This window comes from Abrus precatorius, unplaced genomic scaffold (genome assembly GCF_003935025.1).
Source record: "Abrus precatorius isolate BTA unplaced genomic scaffold, Abrus_2018 Scaffold11, whole genome shotgun sequence".
Classification (NCBI taxonomy): domain Eukaryota; kingdom Viridiplantae; phylum Streptophyta; class Magnoliopsida; order Fabales; family Fabaceae; genus Abrus; species Abrus precatorius.
The window spans coordinates 23,821,579-23,840,295 of NW_020874303.1; the positions used below are offsets into that span (position 1 = coordinate 23,821,579).

At 25.2% G+C, this 18,717-nt stretch overlaps 1 protein-coding gene across 1 annotated transcript; it reads right to left on the reverse strand.

Annotated features, from left to right (window-relative positions):
* Window positions 1–3,182: 3,182 nt before the first annotated feature.
* Window positions 3,183–7,266, reverse strand: LOC113855871 (gibberellin 2-beta-dioxygenase 8-like). Its single transcript, XM_027487501.1, has 3 exons — window positions 6,809–7,266; window positions 5,704–6,025; window positions 3,183–3,506 (listed from the first exon to the last, which is right to left on the reverse strand). Exons 1-3 carry the CDS (start codon window positions 7,264–7,266, stop codon window positions 3,183–3,185), a joined length of 1,104 nt encoding a protein of 367 aa, XP_027343302.1.
* Window positions 7,267–18,717: the final 11,451 nt, after the last annotated feature.

Sequence of the window (18,717 nt, forward strand, 5' to 3'; positions counted from 1 at the left end):
AAAAACCGAAACAGAAATAAACGTGTTTTCATTTTTTTTTTCTTATTCTTTTTTTAATTCTTAAGCTGTACGAGATAAAATTTTAAAAACTTCTCCTCTCTTTCCTTGTTACTTTTTTTTTTTATTTTTTGTCAATTATTTTCCGCAATCAATTTTTTTTTTAAGTGACGTGATTTTATGTTTATCAAGTTACCATGCGTTGAATCAATGGATTAAAGATTTGGGAAATTATATTTTGGTACTCAAAAGATAATATATATATATATATAGGACATGATAAAGCAGTAAAGGAGTTTATAATTAAGGATGAGAATGAAGCATGATTAGCCCAATGAAGCCCAAATTTGAATTACTATTTGGGCCTTTAATAATATTGGGCTCAGCATATTTCATCCATTTTTTACAACGGACTGGATCTTGAACACGACCAAAAAATATATAAACAAAAGGACTGGATCTTTGTTCTCGTATCTCCTGGGTCCCTTCTAAGTTTTTTTTTCCAGTGGATTGTCTTCGAATATTGGAGTAATTGTATTTGTATAGCTGAATAATAATAATAATAATAATAATAATAATAGTCCCTGCCAAGAAATATTAAAGAAGAGTAAATATTTATATTTGCAATAGGTTATTAGAAGATTCTAATTTTTTTCTTCCTCTTACAGCATTTCTAACTCTATATGGATGCATATCTGAGGTTTGTTTGGACTAGAGGTGGTTCTTTCGATTGATTGCAAGATAAACTTTTTCAACGTCTAGGTTTGCTAAAAGGAAGGAAACAATAGATAGTTGGTAACTGATTTGATTTTTTAGTGTTTGGTTGCTCCCAAATAGCTTATCTTGATAAGGTATTAGATCTAATCAATGTTTATTTTCTAGGGAAAGATCTAATCAATGTTGAGTTTGGAATTGGATCACATCAGAAGTGTAAGGTGTCTGTTTCTCACTCACAGAGTGGTTTCTTAATCCTTTTTCATATTTAAAATTGTTATATCGGAAGAAATTATAATTTACTGTTGACAATATTTTTTTTTTATAAATAAATTTCTTTGCCTCGTACAAAAGAGGATTTTGACAGTGTTGGTACTAAAGCATGATCCGATACAACTGGAAAAACATGAAGAAAATAATAACCTTGCATACATTATCTAATCCTAATCAACAACAACCATCCAATTTTTCAGTAAAATCCCAACCAGAGAATGTGACTTGATTTTGTATTGACTGATCAACAACAAAACGTCACCAAATAAGGTTCCATTACTTTGAATTTGTGTGATGAAGATAAGAGTTAGAGGGTTTAATTGGGTGGGGGTCAAGGAGAAGGATCGTACTGGGGTTGGTAGAAGTACAAACAAGATAAATATGGGTTTTGTTTTTTATTTAATTAATTTATTTTGAAAAATACAATTGCTTTGTGGTATTTGTAATTTTTCTAAAGAACAATTGTTCCATAAAAATTATTGCCAATGTCCATAATTGAAATGTTAACGCTTAAATTAGTCCTTAATTAATGAATGGAAGGATCCCACATATCTTAATAAAAAGAAAAGAAGAATAGGTATCTAGAGAGAAAAATAGGTTGGGGGAGAAAGAAAGGTAACTGGAGTTGAAGTTTGATTATGGGTATTAAATTTGTTAGGAATAGTTTAATGTGACGGTAAGGGTACTTAGATGAATGTCTCTGGGTGTGGGAAGTGACTAGATGGGGACTTTAGTGAGACAAGTGCTTTGTGGGGGCTAAGCTAATGGGGTGTTTAATTGCTTACAACTTTCCGACTTGTTTAAAGTCCAACGCTTTGTCATAATTGTGTGTCCCCTTCTAGCTAGATGCCACGTTGGCCCTAGTTAAAATGTCAAACTCTTTCAACTTGTATTTGTTATTGACACCATAGGAATAAATAAATAAAATTTAACTGTAATGTTATGGAATTATGAACTAGTTTAAGCATTTCCATTAGATTTTAGAATACATGTTGCGGTTAAGAAACTAATGAGTGGTACTCTCCACTTTATGCATAAAATGACACTTGCAAGGATGATTTCATGTTATAACATCTATATATCTATGTTGGTACACAACCTAAAATCACCTCCCATGCAAAAAAAGCATTGATCTTCATGGCACCCAAATAAGCTTAAATTAATGATATATTTAACCTAAAATCACCTTCCATGCAAAAAAGTTTAATGATGTTTAAACTTTGTAAGGTGTTTTGATCGTATAACTTGAGAGAAATGTCAACAATATACTCTTTTAAATGTATGTATTATTTAACATATTTTTTTGTAATTAATTTATTTTTATAAAAGAATCAATTTTAAAAAGTATATATTAGTTATAATAATTGTGTTAAATAATGTATTTAAATGAATGTGGTGCTAATATTTTTCTATAACTTCCAAATAGAACCTGCTTGCACCATCATTTTCTTTTCTCCTCTTGTTAAAAAAAAAAACAAATCATTTGAAGATGAACCTGCATTTTATTAATTAAATCTACTTCTATTTAAACAAATTCCTTATGCCTGACCAAGACCAATAACATTACTCGTCCCTCTAAACCTCCAAATCACAGGTTTTTTTGCTTCCCAGCGTGATATACTAAACTTCCTAATTAAGGAATCTATGAATAAAACAGGCAAAACTTTGATCAAAATTTCTAGCCAAAATTAGGCATTTTTGCCTATCTTCCATTCTTTTTGAAAATGAATTTTCCATTTCACTTTTACCGACTATACCTTTTTATTTTTATTTCTTAAATTTATAAAAAAATTTGTTAACCTTAATCATTCTTAACATTAGAGACATAATAGTATAATAAATAGTTTCTTTTTAATAAAAACTAACTATTCTTAAATGTTTAAACTTAAACTTTAAGATCATTGAAGTTTAAAAAGTCAAATTAGAAAAAAAATACTTATTTTTAATCCATAATAAAAGCATTAAAATCATATTATTTCAATTAAATATAAAGTCTAAAATGAGTAAAAAATTTATAAATACTAATAAAACAAAAGATCCTCCTATTTTCATAGACAGAGAAAAAAAAAAGCATGTTTAAGGCTTATACAGATACATTCTGCACTTATCATCTCACAACGTGGACTGTGATGATCGAACCCGGAGAAGAAACGAGAACTTGTGTCGAATTATGATTGGGGATGACCACTTTCTCCCTTCTATGTGGTCCTGATTCCGGCATCTATGATCAGATGTGACAGACTCATCGCGTTTTGCTCAAAGTTTTCTTGGGGTGTCATTGTTCTTTGTTTGTGCAAGAGAAACCTTGAGAGCCCCACTTTATCACCTGTTTCCTTAACATCTTTTTCTGTCTGTTCTTTGTACTCTCCAAAAGTAAACTTCCTGTACAACGATGGCATCATTTGGCTCTCTATCACTGCATCTTTCGAGGGGTTGAAGAAATATGCCACAGAAAATCTCTCAACCTTCTCAGCTGCCACCACTCTGTGTCTCGCACTTTTGTAAATGTCATTGCTTAGTGCCTACATTTGTGCTCAGGATCTAAACAATTAGTCATCCAATTCCTATGACTAATTTCAAATAGGACAAAACTTATTGTTTTGTCAGCACGGTTACTATTGTTTATTAATCAAAATTAAAGTTTTATTTTAATTATATATATATATATATATATATATATATAAATACGGAAAATAATTTTCTTCCAACAGTATAAGTTAAAAAATTTTATATCCAATCTGAACTTTTAATTTAATTTAAATCTAATGTCCAATAAAGTAATAAATTATAACCCGTTAGATTTAAGTTAAATGAAAGATTCAAATAATGTGTAAGAATTTTTAGATTTATAACAATATAAGAAAATCTTATCTCTAAATATATATATATATATATATATATATATATAATATCATTAAAAATTATTTAGACAATTTTAATTTTGATTAGTGAATAATACTAAGTTTTTCTTTTTGAAATAATATATTGAAAAGGATATTTTGCGGCATTTATGAGAAGTTAAAAAAATAATATATAACTAATTTTTTTAAATATTTTTATACATCTTATTAATATTCAAATTTATTTCAATAAATTTCAAGATCAGATTATTGTCATAAGACCTTACATAATAAGATTTTATTGAATATGTATTTAATTAATTTTATTTATTTAAATGTTCCTAGACTATCTCTAAATTTATAAATATAAGTTAATTTAGTCTATAAAATTAGAAAAATATATTTTTAATCTAAAAAATTACTGAATAACAATACTTTTAATTTATACTATCATTTTAGTTTCTAAAATTAAAAAAAAAAACTGATGTTTAATAATTTTAAGAAATAAAGTATCATTTTTATAATTTTAAAATTGAAGTTTATTTATTTAAAATTTATAATTTCATAGATAAATTTAATGTATTATTGGACTAACTTGGTGTGTCAGTTTGTTGAAGCAGTTATCCCCAGATTACTTTTTTGGACTCTAGTTAGTGGGTTCATGTCGTAAACATCCTGTCAAGAACTCATCTTTATTTTCTTAACCCTCTCCCTCTTCCCCTGCCCCGGCCCTCTTCTTTTATCCATTTTCCATGCTCATATCATTGCTGTTGGTTTGGCCCATTTTGTCGATTATGGTCTGCTAAAAGATTGCCATAGATGAGTGGTAATTCAAAGTGAGGGAAAGCCAATGTTTGAAATTATTAAGAGCAAAGTTGTTTGCATACTATAATTCATTATATCACTCTTTATGTAGATATTGCTTTTTGTACAGAACCAAGACCTATGAGTTATCTTGACAAATATATTATTTCCTATGCAAGTTGAGATGAAGGTATGTATCACATCAAGATTTTTACTTGCTGCAAGCCCTAGGAGGTCATTATTATTAGGTTAATGATTTTTGTACTTTCTTTTCCTTCCACCAATTTCTTGCTTATAGAATGATCCATGCATTTATAGGATCATATTGTGTATTATAGAGTGATGTAAATTTTGCATCACTAAACTACATAATTATGTATAAAAACTATTTGTTTCTCATCATTTACTTTTCCATTTTTCTTTACACTTATTGAAAGATGAGTGTCATTTATATATTTTCCCTTGATTTGACATTTACAAAGAGTGAAAAGAAATATGTAAAAAAATAATACTAAAATATTAATACTTATGTGCACATATTGAAATACCTATAATGAATTTTTACAGGAAAATGAGTAGCATATATTCAATAAGTATACCTAATGAGAGAGAGAAGAGAGAAGTAAAAAATGAGATAAGTAATATAATATGATATAAAGAGAGAGATTAAAAAAAAGATAAAAATATTGTATAAATATAATTCATCATTATATTTGCATACCAATAATTTTCATATCATTTTTCTTTCTAAATTCATCCATTCCTTCGTATCTACTCTACCAAAACAAATATTTCATATATGGTAGATTCCCTTAATGTGTTGGCCCAAATTCAACCCTGAACTAGTTGATTAAACTGAAAAGTCATGTGAAAGGTGATAGAAGAAAAGTAAATGGAGGAATAGTTTTCGTATTATTATATACATAGATGCCTTGGGAAATGATAGTCCTTTTGAAAATATACTTCATCCGTGCCAATTACATACTATGTCCATCACACAAGCTATTTGAAAGGCGTAACAAAATATAAGCAACATATTATTCTAAGAATATGATAGGAGTGCTGAGCTCATTACCTGGAATAAATCACCAATATTAATAACCAGAGCTGCAGGGTTAGGTTTGATACCAAACCAAATTCCATCTTTCATCAATTGCAACCCTCCAATGTGGTCTTGATGCACTATAGTGAGGAAACTTGAGTCACTGTGAGGTAAGAGGCCAAACACCTTTGAAGGGAATGGACATGGTGGATATCTGTTCAAGCGAAGAAAGCTAGTTTTTGCTGAACAGTTCTCTTGAAAATAGCTGAATTTGATGTTAAGTTTCTGAGCTAGAATGTGCACCAAGGTCTCTGCCAAGGGGGCAACTACTGATGCAAAAGCTTCAATACTTGATCTAAATATAAAATAACAACTGATTAGAAAAATTAGATATTAGAGTAAAAACACTTAAACGAAACCGTAAAAGCAATTCATATGCAAAATTATTTCTTACAAAAAGAAGGAGACAGTATACATACAGAAACTAACTTTTGATCATCTTTGTTACCTCATGTAAGTACATGCAATTACTTTATGCAAAAGCAAGTCACCATCATTTTCTTTATAAAAAACAGGGAAAATTTGTAAAAATTATAATTTTATCTTAAAATAAATAAGTAAAATGAACTAACTTTCTTTATATGTTAAAATCAACTTATATATATTATTTTTTAAAAGTAATTATCTTAATATTTTCAAAAATGAAAAGTAAGATGCATGACTCAGTTTTAATTTTAAAAAATAATTCATTTAATCACTTGATTATTTCTTCTCCTGTAAGTAAATTTTGAAAAAAAAAACTAAATTAGACTTAATTCCTTGATATTTACTATTTGGATTGTGCATATTGTTAGATATCAGAAGAAATGAAATTAACAAGGATGTAAGAAAATTAACTTTACATGCATGTGTAGCATATGGGTAACAAATTCAATAACCTATATGTGATTATAGCAGACAATCTCGATTAAGTGTTAACAATTAAGTGTTAAAAAATTTAAATCAGATCCTATATTTTATATTTACCTTCATATCATGCTTTGTAGCATGTTATACCCTAAAACTCTCATGCAGTTTATTTCCCGCCCAGAATTTGAGAAGAGGTAAAGATAACAATGCAGTAAGTATGTATCTTTACCTTAGACTTTGGTGCTGCTCGATCTTAGCTATATCTGGAAGAAACATGTGGAAAGCTTCCGACCATGAAATTTGGCTCAAATTAGTAGCAAATGGGTTACCCCACCTGTAACTTCTGGCAGGTAAGTTCAAGAAATTCTTTTGAGACTTACTTGCAAAAGGGATGCGGAACACTTTCATTTGCTCGTACTGCAAACTGCGCAATAGCTCTTGTGGAACCCCATGATTCACAACCTGGAAAAAACCCCATGTTCTAGCGGCTCCAATGATTTCTTTCATGCATTCTTCCCTCTCAAAGTGATCATCACTTAACCGACATAGATCAATTAGAGGTAGCTCACACCTCTCCACCATAGAGGATTTGTCATTTCTTGTGTCACTAATTATACCAACATCGGCACCCAACGAGCTTTGTAGAAGGCTCTTGTAGCTCTCTAAAAATGGAGGTTCGTATTCCATTTGAGAGAATGAGTGAGTTTTCCAAATACTAGGCATTGTTATTATATATTCTGACATTTTTACGATTTTTTTATTTTTCGTTTATTTGTTTATTTTTTATTTTGATTTGTAATTTTTTTAAATTTAATATTTTTCATCTTCGGTGATTATTAAATGATAATATTACGTATCGAATTTTTATATGATTAAGTTAGTGAAAGGAACCATATAAAAAAACTAAAAATATATATAAATTAAAAAAAGTTTAAAGTATAACTAAATGTGTATGTGTGGCCAAGTTCCTAGCGTGACCACTTGCAACGTCATGACATTTAGTTTATTAGATTGTTAAAATCAACTTCATTTGCTTCGAGGAAAAAGTAAGAAGATTGATAATGGCAATAAATCTCTATAAGAGCCTGCAAAAGGTTGTGTTTTATGGAGAGAATAAAAAAGGTAAGCATATAAATATGATGTAAAATTTTGTTAGATAATATACAGTCAAGAAAGAAATAGGGTTAAAATAAATGAAGACTAAGAATAAGGCACAAGTACTATTATCATTATGTTTATTAAATTTGAAGTTTTTTAAAATTGTGAAATAGTCTTGAATTTAATTTTTATAAGTGAGAACACTTAAAGTAAAAAATAAAATAAAATAATCATTTATTTATCATTAATTTAAATTTAAATATTTTGAACATAATTAATTTTCGTCTCTTTACTTTAATGAAGACAAATTCATAAATATAAATATTAAAAAGATTGTTTAACAATTTTTTAATTAAAGAAGGTTGTATTAGAAATAATTAAAAGAATAAAAGTTGTGTGTGAGTATTATTAGATTAGAAGGTTATCTCAGTATTATAAGCCCCTTCTTTGTTTCGTAAAAGGTCATGCAGTTAACTTTTAATTTCTTAAAATAAGACACTTAGCAGTGAATATTATATGGTGGAGCAACTATGTCTGATAAGCTAAAAGTTATCTTAACTCTAATATATAATAGAGGATCATATATATGCATGCATCAAGTATGCTAAAGTAATAAATACTTTTTCTTTAATATTTTTTCTCCAACATATTCAGCTATCATAAAAGGATAGTTGTTTTTACCACTTAATGCTGTCATAACATACTTTTGGACATATCACGACATGTGACTTGATATATTTAGATTAAAGTCACGTCATCAATATATGATAAAGAGACCTTTTTTTTCCAAAAATAAAATCAAATTTATGAGGTCTGAAACAAATGAATTTTAAAGACTAAAAATAAAATTTAATCGTGATTATATGTATTAAAAATATTTTTTAAATAAGTATACAATAATAATTTTAATATATCATAATTTGAAATAAAATGTGTATAATAATGGAGGATTCACTGATATTTTTTATTTTTTAATACCATTTTATTCTCATTGTCACACACAAAAAAATATTGTACATGTTTATTATAAACGTGTTCCGATTAATATAAGCTTTATCTAATGAAATTATTATTATAAAATTTATAAATTTATATTAATAATATAATACACCATATTTGTTAATATATATATATATATATATAATCTAATTTTTCTTCTTTTTATAGTACTGACCTAAATATTACGACTAAGTCTTTAAAGTTGTAAGTATTTATAACTGTAGTCTTTAATTTTAATTATAATACTTTAGCTTTTCATTTTATAAAATATCATTCATTTTTTAATATACAAATTTTAAAAATACTCTCAATAAAATTAAAAACCAAAAATAAAACAAAAAGAATTCTAAATCTAATTCTAATATAGAATAAAAGGTGAGCTCCAGCAAGGTAAAGAAAAGTCAATGAATTGAAGCAATCAATTATAATGTATCACGAAGAGAGAGACAGAGAATATGGGGGAAATAATTGTGTTTAAGTGTTAACATCTGTACTTGGACTGATTTAATATTTATTATTAAAAATATATCTAATTTAAAAATAAGTCTTATTAATTTTTCTATTTGATAATGATTTATATTCTTAAAATTTTATAAAATATATTTTTTAATAATTTATATTATATAATATTTATAAAAAAAACCAGGATTTTCTTACACTGTTGTAAGTTTAAAAATTCTTATACTCAATCTAAGATATAATTTATTACTTCATTGATCGATAAATTTAAATTAAATAATATACTTAAATTGGATGTAAGAATTTTTAAACTTATACTAGTGTAAGAATATTCTTACCTTTTAAAAAAATATAAATAATCATTACATGTAAAATTACATGTATGTATTTTTACTTTTCTAAAACAAACGTATGTCATGAAAATAATGTTATATAAAATTTATGTTTTTGTCTTTATAAAAAAATAAATTTAATGATTATAAATAATTAAAATTAACATGATTTATTTTTAAAATAAGTGTATTTTTTAATATTTATTATTTTAAAATATTAATTTTAGAATTAAACATTTAAAATTAGTAAATTTTATTAAAATATAATTCATACAATAAATATTTAAAATAAATCCAAATTATTTATTTACTTATAATAAGTTTTAAAAATTGATGTTAACACTTGTATATATGTAAAATAGATGACGACATATGTTCAAAATATGCAGTGATGACGCTTAGCTAACAAGGAACAACAACAGAGTCATCTCGACAGTGCGTTTACAATTATAAGATTGAAAGGAAACCAAACTGCATTATTGGGACCCAATCAAAAGGACGAGATTGCATCTTCCAAAAACCCATTGCTTCTTCATTTGACCTCTATTTCATTACTCTTTCTAGAACATTTTTTCTCATACCAAGTCTAAGCTTTTCAAATTTGCCTCAAATTTTTTAATTTCACTCTGAAACCTATGGAAATTGTTTTAAAATTACAAGTTAAATCTTTATTTTCAACTCTATGCTGTTGTTGAAAAAAATAAATTATAAATTTACAAATAAACTATAAATTCAAGTTACTAAATATAGTTTAAAAAATTGTAAAACATATATGCATGCTGACAAGTAATGGAGGATGACAAGGTGACACCTATGCAGGCTGTGCTGGCGTGAGGATATATATGAAAAAGAAATGCTATTTGATGGTATTATTCATATTGATTTAATCTTTTTTTTTTCTTATATACATTATAAAGTAACACTACTTTTGTTGTGAGTGATTATTTTTTAATAAAATTTTATGTAATTTGATTATATTATTATTGGTGTAATTTATATTAATGTAATTTAATTTTTATAAATAAAATAATGTTTTTTTATTATGCGAGTAAGAAAAATAAAATGATATTATATATACTATTTTGTTGTATAAAAATAGATAAAATGAATAATAAAATAATGCAAACATAATATTATAGAAAAATTATAAATTATACTATATGAATAATGTAACATTACGTGAACACGTTCCATCATTTCAAGAAACATAAATAACTTTCAAATATAAATTCCCATAAATAAGATATGTTGTATTTTGTGATTATTTGTTTTAGCGTTTAATTATACTAGCTCTGTATTAGATGCAAATTAAATCAGTGATGATGCAATGGACATGTTTTGCAAAACATGTTGATTATGATTTTTCTTCACTTTCATCCATTAAAATCTATTTTTGTTCTAAAAGAATTGGCCCTTAATTATTAGAAAACAAAAGGAAATATTGGAGGATCAACCAAAAACAAAACTGAAGGGACTTTTATTTTAAAAATTTACCCCTAGCAAGTCAAACAAGGAAAAGAATGGTGTATAACAGAATAATTTGAAATGACAATGAAGATGTCAAATAATACTAAACTTAAATAGAATATAAATAAACTCTGAACATGCATTATGCTATGGCTGCTGCTTATCATTCACATTATATTAAAAGATATGTTTGGTTAATATTTATGTATTTCGCCATTAAAAAAGGAGAGGGAGACTGAGCTTATCTCCGTGGCCTTCTTGAAAATAAAAATAGATTGAGTTTCATCTATTTAAAAATTTTAAAACTTAAATTAATTTTATTTTTTAAATAAGTTAAATTGGGTTAAACTTTAAAAATGTTAAGTAACCTAATTTATTCTTATCTTTAATTTCTTCTTATCCTCTTGTTTTTCATTAAAAAATGTTAGTTTTAATTTTTCTAAGAAAATTTGCATATTTTAGACAAAATATTTTTAAAAAATTTTAAATTGTTGTCCCCACTTTTGATTAATTTAACTGTACATTAGTACATGGTAGACTACCATTCATTTCTCAGTTAGAATTAAAGTTTTCATTGTCTAGTTCACCGCTTATAAATTTTTTTCTTGTATAAATTACACTTATTCTTATACTATTAATAATTTTATATAAAAATAAAATTTTATTAATTTAAATTTTAAATTATAATTATATATTATTTAAGTTTTTTGGGAATATTTTATTTGAATAGAAAAATGAAATTAAAAATTTTTATTTACATTTATTTCAAATATATATTATTACATTAAATTTGATGTATATAAATAAAATATTAAGTAATTTTTAATTAATCTTAATTTTTATAAATATGATTTATGAAATTAGAACTTTTAATCAAATGATTAGTGTTAAAAATAAATTATTCAATAAAAAATTAATAAATTGGATATATAGAGAAAAATAAAAATGATAAAATGAATTATTTAATATTAATAAAATTTTAATATTTTCAAGTTTTTATAGATTAAATTTGCATTTAACTTGATGGAATCATGTTAAAAACTTAAATTTTATTTGAATTTAAAATTTAAATTATACGTTTGAATTCAGACTAACTTGTGTCTCATTTTTGTTAATTTTAATAGTTTATGACTAAAAAATTATAAATATTATTTTGTATATGTAATTAAAAATAAAATTTATTATCTATAATAATTCTACTAAACTCAAATATAATTATTTCATGTAAAATATATCTGTAATTTAAAAATGCATATAATATATTTAAACGTAATTTAATAGAATTAAATATAAAACGATATTGGTTGTCCAGATCTTTTATTGGATTAAAGAACCATTTAACGCCCAACATGTCACTAGGTTAATTTAACTTCCCACAAAATATTTTCCAGAATTTTCAATAATTAAATAAATCCATTGTGTCAGAATCATCTCATGGCTATGTTCAAATGCTATAGTTGTGATGCATTTGCATTAGAGTGTCGTAAGCAGTATCCTTCACACCATTAACTAAATTCTCTATTATTAATTAAAATACTTGTTAATTTCCACAGTACTTACTAATTTAGAAGGAATTTGCGTTGAAGATGGTGTTATTATGTACACTAAATGATAAGAGTATGATCTGACGTGAAGGGAATCACTGGACAAAATGGCAATTCCTATTGATATTATAAGAAGCCTAATTATAATTAACTCGTGTGTGTGTCAATGTCATGCTAATTAATTTAAAGAGGAAAAGTATGAGTAGGTAGGGATGAGGCACGTGATAATTAAATGTGACAACGTGAAGTATAGTTCTTAAATCACAATGGATGGTTATGGAAATGTATCAGATAAATTTGTTGGTCACGCATGCATGCATCTGAAAGCATGACAAACCCAAAACGACAGCGAAAGAGAGAGCTATTTATTAATTCTTGTAGATAGGAATTGCCACTTAAAACTACCATTCTTTTTCAGCCATTTTTATTTTTAAAACCTTTTCTTTTATGGATAAATCTCCATTTAAACTTTAGTTCGATAGAAAGATGTGATTGCATGTATACAATTTTTCTTTTATTTTTTATTTTAAATAATTATATTTGATACATTAATATTATTAAATAATATATTCTTTTAAATTTATATGTAATTGCGTTGTATAGCTAAATACTTTTTTTTTTCTTTCTAATAATATACTTTCACGGAGGAAAGGAGAAAGTGCCCGTTAAAAAGTGGGCCTTGGCCCAAACTTTAGCTGCTATATTTTGGGTTAATTATACGCTCTACTTATTTTGGGCTTTATTAGTGGATCAGTGTTAAATTTTTTAAAACGTTTCTTCGTTTTTAGGTGTATTTTTTTTAAGTATTTTCTTAATCTGTCTTGTAATAATTAATGTATTATATTAATAAAGATCATTGTGATGAATATATTAATTTTAAAATGTACAAAAAAATTAGTAATATACTTTTTAAATATAATCTTTAACACTATTTGTGATTAGTTTATTTTTTGAAAGTTAAAACATTTACTTCAAAAATTAAACACTTATTAATAATTATTTTAACCTTTTAAAAAAATTAAAACATAAAAATGTATTAAAAATGTTTTACCAAAAATTTGTGTGTATTAGAAATTAAAACACGAAAAGCACTAAATTTTCAGCATATCGCATCAACAAGAGTAGAGTTAAAAAAAAAAACTTCATTTTACCATACAAATATCTCTTTCAACAATGATTGGTTGCTTGTTAATGCCATTTTAAAAAATTAAAAGAAAGAAATAAGAGAAGAGGGACAATAGAAGGATTTTGTAGCTGTGATGATAAAAACAACTGCAATTCATACTCTTTAATGCTAGGGTAAAAACTAACGGTGTATTTAACTAATGTTCAGCAAATTTTTTCAATAATAAAATTTAGGTTTAATTTTTTAAGCATTTTTATATTATTTGTAATTAATATTAAAATTTTATGTAAATATTTTACAATAATTTTAAATATTATTTTTTATTTTGCATATTTTCAAAATAAATATTAAATTTAATTTAAAAATAATGTATAAAATGCTTACGAAATTGTACTTAAATTCTGTCATTTTTTAAGACTAAACTAAATTCTATGTTACGAGATTTTAGTTTTTGACTTTTAATCGTAAATTCCAAAATAAAATATATTTAACTAAAATAGATTTAAATTAATTTTTAATTTAATTTTAAAATAATTTTAACTCAATTTTTAAAATAACAAAGTAATTTTATTTATTTATTTTTACTCAAAAATAATTCATCCAATATTCATCTTTCAACAAAGACTTATATATTATTTTTATCGTCTTTTATCATCACACTTTTATTATTTTTGTTATTATTATTATTATTGGTCGTCACTAATTTATATCACTATTGTTGTTATTAGCATTTTTATCATCCTTGTTATTATTATATTTCATATTTTGGATGCATTTAATATTATTCATCGTCATTGCAAAAACATATTATTCTTATTATTATTGTTATAATTACAATTATAATTAATCTACAATTATACTCCCTCTCATCTTATTTATAAAAAGGAAAAATTAAATTATTAGGACTTAGAAAAATAATTAATTTAATTATTTTTTATAAATATAAATTTTATTTTAAAAAATTCATGATATTAAATGATGTAATCATAAACATACATTTAACAATAAAAAAAACTTAACAATTAATATCTTAAATATATCATAATATTTTTTATAATTAAAAAAATACTTAATTTTATTTTTTATAAAAAGGATAAGATAAAATAATTTTTATCATTATTATTAAAAACGTTGATTATCATTTTTGTTATATCTTCTTTAATCACCTTTGATCATTTATCATTATCATTGTTATTACAATTATCATTATTCTCATTTTTTTTTCTTTACTGTCAATATATTTACTATTACTTTCATTGTTCTTGTTACTACAAACATTATTGATTATTATCGTCATATTTTGACTTCTATCACGGTTGGGATTATTAATTGCTATTTTTATTAATTATTCTCGTGCTACTATGTTACCAGTGACTCACACTGTTAAATAAATAAATTTAAATATATAATGAGTAATTGATTTTCTTTATATTTAAATTTTAATATAAGAATTTGAAAACTAAAAATTATATAAAAAATTAAAAAAGTCATAAAACAAAAAAATTAACTTTAGTTTTTAAAAATTTCAAAAGTTAAATAAAAAAATCACTTTCCAAGTCCTTAATTTATTTGGTTTAAAAATTTACTAAATCATAAATAATATATTTAAAATAGTGTGTCATATAATGTTGCTAGTTAACATTCTTCATCTTGTAAATATGCAACCCATGCAGCAAGAAGGGGTGAAAATAAATCTTTGGTCATGATAAGTTGAACTCACCTCATTATTTCTTTGTATGCGGTGTGTTTTGTTGGAAATAAAAAATTTGAAAATACTGCTTTAGTTCTTAATTGGTTAGTCATAATTGAATTGAATCGGATGTATGGATTTATTATGCATTTTGACTTAATTTATTTATTTAGTTTTTCAAAATAGTTTTTTTAAAGTTTTATTTGAGAGTTTAGAAGAAAAAAAGAGAGTAAAGAAAGCATTTAAAAGATAAGAAAAAAAAAAGGAAAAGAATACAATTTAATAAAAAAATAGTCTAAATAGAAAAACTTCAACATAAGATTAAAAAGAATTCAAAAGATTTATAAAATTTTATCTTTTTATTTAAAATCATTAATTATTATGTAAGTCTTTCTTTTTTTTCTTTTTCTTTTTTTAAATTAACTCTTAAACAAAGTTGAAGTACAATTCTTTTCTGAACCAATTTTTGTATGGTGAATATTATTACTGTTGCCATTAGTTTTCACTGTCGATTTTTTATAAATATTTTTGGTGTGATAACACTCATATTTGAATGTACATTTCTGCCATCAGGATGATGTAGGGATTATATCATTGTTTGAATTTAATTAACCATCAATTTAAATTCTGGAACTAAAAGTATTCTTGCTTTTTAATTTACATAAATCTTGTCAAGCTATATTCGTCTTGTCATTAATACGTTATTATTTTCTTGAATGAAGAAATTATTTCGGAATAGCTAATGGAGGTTAATAATTTAAGCAATATTATGGTCAATATATTCTATAGTAATCATTATAATTGTTAATAAAAAAAATAAACAAGAATAGTCCTTGGTTAACCGTTTGAATTAAATATTTAAAAATATAAATTTCAGAAAAAAGTGTTAAATAAATTGTAAAAAAATAAAAAAATAGCAATAATATCCAATAGAACCATCAATTTGAATTACCCAACTCAACCCGATTTAACGTGAATAGTAAACTTATGCAGGATAGGAAAAAAAAAGTTGAGTTATTTGAAGTTCAAATTTGACTCAATCGATCTGCATAATTATAATTTATTAATAATAAGTCAAAGGATAAATAACTTATACAAAAAATATTATAAAAGATTAAATTTTAAAGATGAAAGATATACAAATAATAATAATAATTGCACAAACCCTACGCGTTATCCATTTTTTAATGTAATTTTTCTCAAGTGAAACTAAAAGTTCAGTTTAAATTAAGTCTTGAATTTAATTGCACAAATCCTATGTTTCAATGAGTATATTTGAGTCAAGTTAGTTTGACTGCCCATTTTAGCAACTTTAATATACACTCCCTTAATTTTATATATCTAGAATTTAGAATTTTTATTTTTTTTTACATTAATTTCTCCTTAGAGATTTACTATATCATTGCTATAAATAAGTTATATGGAAAACAAATGTAACATGAATGGGCCATACATGGATACAATATAATGGCAAAAAAGATTCCAAATATATAGAGATTAAGAAAAAGTATAGGAATAGAAGCTACGTGAGAACTTGATGTGAAAAGTTAATCGATTAAGAACAAGACATCACCACGAAGAATAAGGCCCAAGTTGACTATGCGCCTGATAAAAAGTGAGAGCCACGAAAATTTCTATAAATCTTAATCAGTGTGATAAGTAAGTTTGTGCTGATCATTGATCAATATAACTGAAAGATGCAATTAACTAAGAGTTGTTCCAATTAAGCTTTTGATTTTTTAAAAGTAATTAATCGAATAGATAATCTGGCTTGTTCTAAGATCACGGTATAACCAAAGATAATAACACAGTGCTAGTTAGTAGTTATTACAGTAGATCATCAGCAAAAGGAAATGTTCTTTCAATATTAAAAATGGATAACAAAAAATTATTATTTTGTTAAATTATTTTAATAATATTATTATAGTGACTTATGTAATTTATAGGATGACTATAATTAATGATTTAATGTGATAGTGATTAAATATAAAATATAGAGTCATTAGGGTAAGAAAACTCTCTCCTCTACCTTCAGATAAATAAAAGAGTGTTAATAAATAAAGGTCACGACTTTCATTATTGAGAGCATCATTTTCACGGTCTCACGATAATCGTAAGAAAGACATTTTCTCTCAACCATCCGAGAGAAGCTAAAAGCGGAAAGAATAGTTGGGAAAAATACAAAGAGCTTAACGACATCAAAGAGAGAGGTAATAATGGATTTAAGTTAGTGTTCTCTAAACTCTTTAATCATGTGAGAACCAGATATTGTGTTGTGAAAACAATTTAATTCAAGATCAAATGGAAAATGGTAATTTCATAATAGTCATATCAAATGAAAATTACATAATAGAATATGAAAATTCTAACAGTTAGTATCAGAGTAAGGTTGTAAATTTTCTTGATTCTCCATAAAAGATTGGTTCTTCATTAAAGTTTTCTCCAAATTGAATGAACCCTAGGTATTTTATATGATGGATTGACATAATTTTGATGTTAAATAATTTTTTTGGATCAATAATTGAAAACCCTAAAGTTTTGGAAGTTATAAATGTTAGTTTTTGAATATGTAATATGAGCAGGGTCATGTGTCAATGAGTAGGGCCACGCATCAAAAACAAGCACGACCATGCTTCAACAAAGTACGACCTTGCATAATGGAAGCATGGTCATGCATTAGGAAGCACGGTCATACTTTAAGAGGCAGGGGCATGCATAAGAAATGAGCATTGTCATGCTTCATCGAAGCATGACTATGTATCAAGTAAAAGCACGACCATGCATAATGATTTCACGGCAGAATAAGAAGTATAATTCATAAAACTTATAGATCATTTTAGAATTACATCAAAGTGGATTTTACTCACCAAAGTGATTAAATTTTCAAGTTAATTAATTCTAAGTTGTATGATCATAACGGAAGCCTCACAATTTAATGCTTAATTTTAAGGATAGCTTGTTAATCACCAAAGTGACCTAGCTTTAAAAGTTTGTTTAAGCATTTAATTATGTGTTGTAAATTGTTCAAACTTGTTTGATGCTATGTGGTAACATAAAGGATGAACAATTTAGCTCATTAATTATAACGCTATGAGATCACCCAAAGGTGAATCATTGCATATGATTAATAACATTAAGGAGACATGAAAACACTTCATAAATATGACTTCATATTGGTTTGAGTGACTTGTTGTCAATTAAAGTTGTTTATTTAGCATCATTATAGATAAATTATGTATTTAGGCATTACCCAAGGTAAACTTAGATACATAATTAATGATGGTTGGTTGTCCGAAGAGAAAGGTATATATTATGTTTCAGTATGCTTTGAACCAAATCTTATTGAGGTACCTAAAAACACTTGGTAGTTAGATTCTAGTGCAACTACTCATGTGTCACATATAATGCAGGGATTTTTTTTCG

Coding starts and splice junctions, on each gene's coding strand:
- LOC113855871 (XM_027487501.1), bottom strand. CDS start 7,266: ATGGAATACGAACCTCCATTTTTAGAGAGCTACAAGAGCCTTCTACAA. Junction 6,026..6,808: donor GAGCAGCACCAAAGTCTAAG/GTAAAGATACAT, acceptor TTTTATATTTAG/ATCAAGTATTGAAGCTTTTG. Junction 3,507..5,703: donor ATATTGGTGATTTATTCCAG/GTAATGAGCTCA, acceptor GCACAAATGTAG/GCACTAAGCAATGACATTTA.